The sequence below is a fragment of the Sinocyclocheilus rhinocerous genome, unplaced genomic scaffold (assembly GCF_001515625.1).
Source record: "Sinocyclocheilus rhinocerous isolate Xijiao unplaced genomic scaffold, SAMN03320098_v1.1 scaffold892, whole genome shotgun sequence".
Classification (NCBI taxonomy): domain Eukaryota; kingdom Metazoa; phylum Chordata; class Actinopteri; order Cypriniformes; family Cyprinidae; genus Sinocyclocheilus; species Sinocyclocheilus rhinocerous.
Window position 1 is genome coordinate 951,668 of NW_015642825.1, and position 8,728 is coordinate 960,395.

Below are 8,728 nucleotides of genomic sequence, written 5' to 3' on the forward strand. Positions count from 1 at the left end.
CCAGATCCCCAGTTAAGCCCAGGGAGGACTCCAGATCCCCAGTTAAGCCCAGGGAGGGCTCCTGATTCCTCGTTTAGCCCAGGGAGAGCTCCTGTTTCCTCGTTTAGCCCAGGAAGGGCTCCTGATTCCTCGTTTAGCCCCGGGAGGGCTCCTGATCCCCAGTTCAGCCCAGGGAGGGCTCCAGATCCCCAGTTAAGCCCAGGGAGGGCTCCAGTTACCGAGTATAGCCCACGGAGGGCTCCAGTTCCTGAGTATAGCCCACAGAGGGCTCCAGTCCCTGAATCCCCTCCAGAGCGCCCTCAAGTGCAAGAAATTTGGGGGGGGTGCATATGCCCGTGGCCGAGCCGGCTAAGGTCACGGAGGATCCGCCATGGCCTCCTGAGACCCCTGATCCGCCATGGCTCCCTGAACTGTCTGCTCCGCCATGGCTCCCTGAGTCTCCTGCTCTGCCATGGCTTCCTGATCCGCCGTGGAGGCTCTTCTTGTCTCCGCCCTGTTCCAGTCCTGCACCAGCCTCCCCTCCCCGATGGTACTATTACGGTGCGGGACGCGCCGTCCGGGAAGGGGGCGATCTGTCACGTGTATGTTCCTGTTTTCCTTATTTGGTCTTTCCTGTTCCTGTCCTCATTGTGTGAATGCGTTTCCAGCTGTGTTTAATTAATTAGTTCATTTGCTCCCAGGTGTGTCCCATTGGTGTCTGTGCGTCTGCTGTTAAATGTCATTCTTTCTACTTGATGTCTCCAGTGTTCCCTGTGTTCCGAGCGTTACCCTCATTAAACCCTTTTGATTTGTATTACTCCTGGTCTTCCCGCACCTTCGTTCATTCCTCCCCGAGTGGCCGTGACTATATATATATATATATATAAATTCAAATTCATAGTGGAAAGATTTTCCAAATTAATGCTTTCTGGAATTTACAAATTAAATTAATGAAATGAAATTCAATAATGAAATTCACTAAAGCCTCAGGTCTGCATTATATTCAATAGTCATTTAATTATTACGTTGACAAAGTTAAATCTGTTTTTTGCTTTTTCATCATGTTTTTATTCACTTTCATCAGCCTTTTTAACAGAGGATTTAATGCTGCAGAAATTCTTGCAAATTCACAAAACAAACATGAAGAAGAAAGCAAAGTGTATTTTTGAGGGCAACAGGTGATAAACCTGTATATGTGTACAGTATAACAGTGGCAGGGTAATTAACTCCACATAAACATGCAGTATTGGTCATCTATAAGTATGACCCTAATTTTTTTTTTTATATTAATAGATATAAATCCTTCTTCTAAAATATATTAATGAAATATTTTCTTATTTATTTCATTTTATATAATTGATAAATACAATATTTTATTTATATAATTTAATTTAATCTATTTTTATTTTACAGTAATATACAGTTGAATGCCCAGTAAGCAATATTTATGATCAGTATATCATAAAACATAAATAATATAATTGTATAATTTTATATCATGAATCATAATATAATTTTATTATATACAATCATATTATTGTAATAAAAGTATATCTTATAAACTATTAATCACTTGCAATTGGCAGTTGTGGTAGAAGTAAATTTTGGACCCTGGTTACTGTGATTGCACCAAAGTTAATGTGGTCAGGCTATGCTTGTTTCTTTCCTATGGTAAAATCAATGTGATGCATGACTTGTGGTTTATTGCTTAATTTACATTCTTTGATGCAGGAATTTGCAGGAAGTTACTTATCCATCAACAGGGCAAGCAGCAGATACTGTACAAGAGGACGTGGCCCAAAATAGAGTTATACCGTCGCAGGAGAAATCAGGCATGGCTACATCTTGTATGGGGATCTCCTTCAGGAAGGCAGGTTTCTGGCAGCGTGGGTTGCCACTAACCACCCTGGTCTTCTTAAGCCACAGTCCCAGCCAGGCTAAGTGACAGTCACACACGTAGGGATTAGACAGCAGGTTACTGTACACAAACAGAAAGAAAACACAAACCCCATTACTATATAATTACAACGGAAAGCAATCAGCAGGGTTAAATTACCACATAAACGATTCAACTTCAGCCCATTTAACCCAGCAGGAGAACTGAATTTGCATTTAAATAGCAATACAATTACATATTATGACTGTGATGTGGCCTGCAATGCTGACAATATTTGATAGCAAGTTTTGCTATGTTATTACATGGTTATAAAACTGTTATAACAGCTACAACAAGCTTTTAACACTAATATGAGGGCTCACGAATAAGACACAGACACATTTTCATCAAGTTTGGGTACAGAATGATCCATCAACCAATGGCTACAGGGACCACTGGACTAGAGGCTTCGGAATTAACTTATTGGCTCATTTTTCATGCGTCCTCACTGAGTTCTGAAAGTTCAGGTGGTGGCACAAAGACCTAAAGCATAAAATTGTAGCCTTGTGTTGAAAGCGTCACCAGCAATGACTCTAGAAGGCCCACCAGGGAGCCGGCTGACGGCCCACTCAGACGCCCGTCTAACTTATGCATTGCTGAAACACACGGGCAGGAGCAGCAGCAGCAGCGCTAGTACAGGCACAGAGGAACTCTTTCATACAGTGGGAACTAGAGTAGCTGAGAGTGACTGCTATACACTACAGCCTGCGGGATAAATTAATCGAGTGTGCTGACCTTCCGCTGCTTTGCCATAGATGCTTCGCAGCTTAAGGGGATGGGATCATGTTAACACACCTTATATCAATATGTTTGCCTTGAATTACTCCTACATCACTTTCTGTACTCACTTCAAAGGGCAAAGAAACACAAGACAGCTGAGAGGAATGATATCACAAACTAGACATGAGAGAATATTTATGCTGCTAAATTTAACAAATGTAACATAACTGACAAAACACATGGTTATTTTTTACTGTGATAATCACAATTGAGAGCATTCAAAAGTAACCTCTGTCCTGACTGCTCACTCCAAACTCTCCTACCGGAAACACACTCCCGCTCCGCTCTAATTTGGGCAGAGGTGGAGGGATGAATGATGGAGTGAGAGAGAAACAGGAGGGAAGTGTGCCCAACATGCCTGCTGCACTACTGTGGGAAGAGAATAGCTGGGGAGGCCCGGCACTCTCTCTCTCTCTCTCTCTTTGGATATTTTTAGCTGCCCTGTGCTGAAATGGACATGGCTGTGTCAGCCGCTAGGTAATTAGAGAGCTGGCACAAAAAATAAATAAAATAAAATAAAGTGAAAAAGAGAGTCTGAAAGAAATAGCATGCACAACAGACTGATTGGAAAAGTTGACTTATGGCATAAGAAGGAAGAAACAATTTAACAAGCTTTGCAGTTTCCATACATAATACATGGAATACATGTGTATTAATGTTCATTTAGTTGAAAAGCAGTATGCGTTACATTCTACATGGTCTCAAAAAAAAAACAAACAAAAAAACTTTGTTCAATCCATGACCCAAGTGGCAAGTGCCTTTATTTATTTATTATACACAAATGATTAAATATAATATTTAGAATAAAAAGAATAGAATATTAAAAAATAATTAAATTTTTATTCATTAAAATTAAATTAATAATTTTATTAATTTAATCATAGAAAATAGAATATAGAAGATAATATTTAAGAATATTCTATTCTATTTTAGAATACAATATTTAAAAATAAAAAATAAAATTTATAAAATGTAAATATGTATTTTTTTATCAAGTATGGAAGAACAAAACAACACATGACAACATAAAAAAACAAAAACAAAAACAAAAACAAAAGCAAAGCAAAACAAAACAAAGTAAAAAACTAACTATGCTATAGTGCTAAGCTAGAAAAAGGTTGTCAAGGAAGTTTACGCCTTGTTTATGCCTTGATAAAAAAGGAAAATATATGTTACTGATTAGATGACTTCATTGTGTAAATTCTTCCTGTTGTTTATGCATGCTAAACTTGATTAAATGGTCAGAAAGGAATGAATGACACCCCATGCAAATCAGAACAACCTGAGAGTCTCTCTGCTCAGAATCTGCTCACATATTTCGGCTAGTAGAGAGGGTTCACTGAATGAAAAAGAGAACCATGTGTATTGCTGCACGTTGAGATGTGTGCCAGGAATACAGCTTGATATGATAATTCAAATGGTTACAGATGCTCGCTGTGTTGGCAGTCATCATTTCCATTTTTTTCCTAAATTATGATTCCACCAGAAGTTATTTTGAATGCTTAACAGCATCTGTTTATCTATGAACATCTGTGAGATCTCTTTCAGCTTTCTCTGTTGATCTTTCTCTTTCTTGTCATTCCTTCAGGGCTGTGACACACTAGAGTTAATTTTTTTGTTGATCAGTTCTTTGTTTACCTCCCACGCAAAAAGCTATGCAGATATTAATCTGTATTAAAAAATGCACCACTCTCCATTTTCTCCAGCTGTTTCCAATTTCTTTACAGCATACAATCAAAAACAAAAATGAAATGGCAGAAGAATGAATTCAGTCCATTTGCCTTTGTATGGACATCATCATCACACACGATCTTTAGTCCATTTTTAGACAGCAGAGCAATTTTCCTTTTTAGCCATTTTTGAATAATTCACCCTGCCCCACAGGGCAAGCCAACATTTTCTCATCTAAGGTTCAAGAACAACCGAGACAAGAAAACATAACCTCATAATTTTGAAAAACATGTGCAAACAATAAGAATTCTTTGCTCGAACCACATCCTCATGCGCTTTGCATATGAAGGTATAATAGTCGCTTGATTGGTGGTGGTGCATGACCCGATAGACTGTGTTTGACTTCCTGCGTCTTTGTGAATTTTTCAACTAACTCATTTGTGGGTTTGGTACAGATACAGCAACTTCAGTGAATAGTTTTATTAGGCAGCAGAGATAGCTGCGCTTTAAAATGCCTAATTCTTAAGTATTATTATTAAAAAGATTTTTAGCACTAAAGAATTTCAGTCGATTGTGGATGCATAACTGATCAAGTGAACCCATGGCACAGAGGGGAATGTGTGTGTGTGTATGTGTGTGTGAGAGGGTGGAGGACTCACATGGTGGAGAGGGAATGCAGGGTGTTGAAAGCTCCCGGGGCGATAGTGGAGATCCGGTTATCGTAGAGGGAAAGCAGGCGAACGGAGCTCAGGCCGGTGAAGGTGGCATTATCCACACAGCTGATCTGATTACTCCTCAGCATCCTGATGGGAACACAGAGGCAGGTTGGATCACATTGAGTCTGACAGACAGAAGCACGCAGCTCATGGGGAGGGAGGAACGGAGAGTTTATGAGACTCTACAGCTGCTGTAATGCATTCAGTCAATCACGGTTTTATGGTATGGCTGCTAACACGTCACTTCAGAAACATTATTTTGTGAAAATGTGGCATGCACGCAGTGAGTGGGTAAACACACACGCAGGTATAAGGGAGAAAAGTCTCTGTTTCAGTCTCTGGCTCGCTGGCCTTTGAGATTGCCAGGTAAACGGTGATCTTGGATCGCGGCCTGTTCTGTAACCATGTGCGTATGCTCTCGGAGATCCTGTCTGTGCAGCAGACGCAGGCCGCTGAGGCAGCACGCCGCTTGACACGGGACAAGATGAGTTTGTGTGCGTGTGGTTGGGGAGGGCTGAGCTGCCCAAATCAATCAGGTTCTCCTAAAGGCCCTCAGCAGCACAAACGGGCTAAATGCAAACCAGAGTCTGCCGTGATGAAAACCTGAAAGCAGCAAATTCGGCATTAAACTCTGACAAACAGGGATCTGAGACGAGCAAACTCAATTTGGACACATACTCCTGGGATTTGAAAGCCACTAAATCCAATATTGCAGGACCATGATTCCATTCATTTGCTCCTATGCACTCCTCTCTCTCCAATTAAGCTAATTAGAGCCACAGCAGACCTTAGGAAGGCATTTTCTAACCACCAGGCTTCATAGGCATTGTATTAGCATCTTTGTTTCCGATAGCGCTCCGGCATAGAGGACATCTATGCCCGTAAGTCTTGATTAGACCTGACGATCACAGTCTGGTTTCTGCTGAGAATGGGCAATTTTTCTTGAAAATTTGTTTCTAAAATAACCTATATGAGCAATTCCTGAAGCACATTTCCAATGTCGTAACTCTAGTGTTTGTGCATTTATATTCAGAACCGTGTGAATATATGAATGTAAATGTGGCTCAGAGGCATGTCTTCATTTTAATGAGCAGGATAACAGTAGAAAAATGAGCTTAAACGTGAAACAGTGGCAATACTTACAGCGTTTTGAGGCCGCTCAAACCCTTGAACATCCGTCCGCTGACTGACTGCAGCTTGTTTCCGGTCAACAGCAGCTCCAAAACACCTCCGGCCCCATCAAACGCCCCCTCACGGATGTCCCGGAGTTTATTATTACTTAAGTTTCTGCAAACACAGAATTGAGGAAAACATTAACTCCCCTTGCGCTCTGACGCAAGCTTTCCTTTTAATGTGTCTCAAATGTGCTATTCATTACTCTGACAAATGGCAGAAAGCACAGGTTGCAATGGTACACTGCAAATGTCTTTGTTTCATCACATGAATAGGCTGTGGTTGTATCCTAAACACACGTTTATGAAGATTCACAGCTTAATTTTAAACCGTGCTTCAGTAAAATGTAAGGTCGGGATTTTAGATCTGCCCAATTTATAACTGTGCTAGATAGTAAGCAATTTCATGCATGATAAATCACCGGTCCTCTTCCTGAGCGAACACCGATCTTTCCAATTTTGGAGTGGCCTGCAAATATTGCCTGACAGTAAATCACTGCATGCGTTTTCCTATTAGGTTCGAATATTCCAGAAGCTTTTCTTGTCCTGTTGTCCATAGCATTGACTGCATACAAAGCTGAATTTTTCAGATATGCCTATGCCAATCAGCAGTCAAACCCTTCAAACGCAAATGAGAAATAAACCAGTTCGTACATCTTGCGCAGGTTTGGCAGCTTCTTGAAGGCCCCTGTAGCCTCTAGGACGGAGATTTCATTGTCGTTCAGCCGTCTGGTGGAGAGAGACAGAGGTTAATAGTTCAACAGTAAGTAGAGTACTCACAAGCTATAATAATAAGATAAAGTCTTACAGCAAAAAGTACTAGGAAACCTCACTGGAGCATGTAGGAGTGAGATGGAGACAAGAGAGCTAAGGGTGATGGGAAGTGATTATCATTCAGGCGCTGTCTCTGTTTCAGTCTCTTATGTGGGAGACGCTGTATAATCAGGACTGTGATGTCATCATAATGAAAAATCAGTATCGCTCGCTCTGGTATGAGCGCTGGATATGTGACTCTCATACACATTCATCTGTCCCTCAACATCAGTGATGACAACATGAAGGACATATTCTTTTTCAAATAATAACAGTGGATATGGAAGACAGGCTAATGGGCAATGCAGATAAATGGAGACATCTGGAAACAGATGATGTAGTTTGGAATGGCATACTACTTTATGCCAGGGGTTTCAAACTGGGGCTGCAAGGAGGTTGCAAAAGCAGGAGGAAACGTAAAAATAAAGAAATAAAATAAAATGAATGAATTTAAATGTAAATTTTAAATAAATAAATAAGTAACACTATGTAATATTTTATTATGTAAAACAATAAAACAATAAAATAAAATAAAATATGTTCTCAAATGACATTATGACTACTTCATTCTGCTTTAAACACTGGTTGAAAATCCTGAGATTAATCACAATTAGAAAAATTCTAAAAGTATAGTCACATTTACCGTTGCTCTGCAAATTTCCCTGGGCAAAATCCAGTAATTTCAATAAGAATTTATGCAAACAGGAATTTTGCATGATGGTCAAAGTGCTTCATATTTTGCTACACTACTGAAAATAGACAATGGATATGAATAGACAATGCATTTACTGATATGACCGCATCTCAAGGAAAACAAAATTCTATTGTAAATATTTTCATATAATATTTTGCACATATTTAAAATATGTGGTAGTCCGTTATCAAATTTTTGTATTTTTGGAGCCCAGGTGTGCAGACTTTTTCACACATATTTAAAATGCTAATTTTTCACAGTATAATTGGGTCATTAAAAAAAAAAAATAGTTTGAAAACCCCTGTTCTGTGCATGTATTACACAAGATATCATGTCTTCCAAAACTGGTGCATTCAAGTCATGTCGGAAAAATTGCATCTACAAGTTAAAGGCACATGAACAGCACCAGCCTTTTAAAACAGTCAATTTGTTAAAATTAATGGAACGATTATTTTTTTTTTTATGTACAATAAAGCTAATCTAAGTTGCATTTAAAAATACCATAGTATGGTACAATTACTATAGAATACATAATTTGATTTACAGCACCTTCATAAATTGAATAAAAAAGCAAAACACACACAATGTGCATTCTTTATTCATCATTTAGTAGATGAATACAAATCTTGTTGAATTTTATGCAGAAAAGATTTACTTTAAACTGCTAGTAAATTCGACAAATATTTACAAAGAAACAAAGTATAACATTGAATTAAATGTTACATTTTGAAGTGGAAATAGTATAATTGTCAGACTCTGTTCCATGTTTCGTGTGTGTCCTGCTCCCCGCACCGTGACAGAACATCGGACCTAACTGTAAGCAGCATCCCTTCCCCGTGTTTTATTTCCGTGTTTTTGTAAGTTTTTGTTTTTCCTTTTTTCCCGTGCGCTCCTCCACGTCCCCATAGGGAGGAGCGTTTGATGTTCGTCTCAGTGGCTCAAGCGAGCCCAGACCCCATCGTCTTCC

The 8,728-nt window shown here is 39.4% G+C and overlaps 1 protein-coding gene across 1 annotated transcript in view; it reads right to left on the bottom strand.

Annotated features, from left to right (window-relative positions):
- Positions 1–8,728, bottom strand: part of LOC107756681 (slit homolog 3 protein-like) — a 175,540-nt gene that overhangs the window by 35,460 nt on the left and 131,352 nt on the right. The window contains exons 15-18 of the mRNA XM_016573881.1: positions 6,909–6,983; positions 6,226–6,369; positions 5,026–5,169; positions 1,794–1,957 (exon numbers count right to left, since the gene is read on the bottom strand). Of these exons, the coding sequence (XP_016429367.1) occupies positions 1,794–1,957; positions 5,026–5,169; positions 6,226–6,369; positions 6,909–6,983 (527 nt within the window). The remainder of the gene's footprint in view (positions 1–1,793; positions 1,958–5,025; positions 5,170–6,225; positions 6,370–6,908; positions 6,984–8,728) is intronic.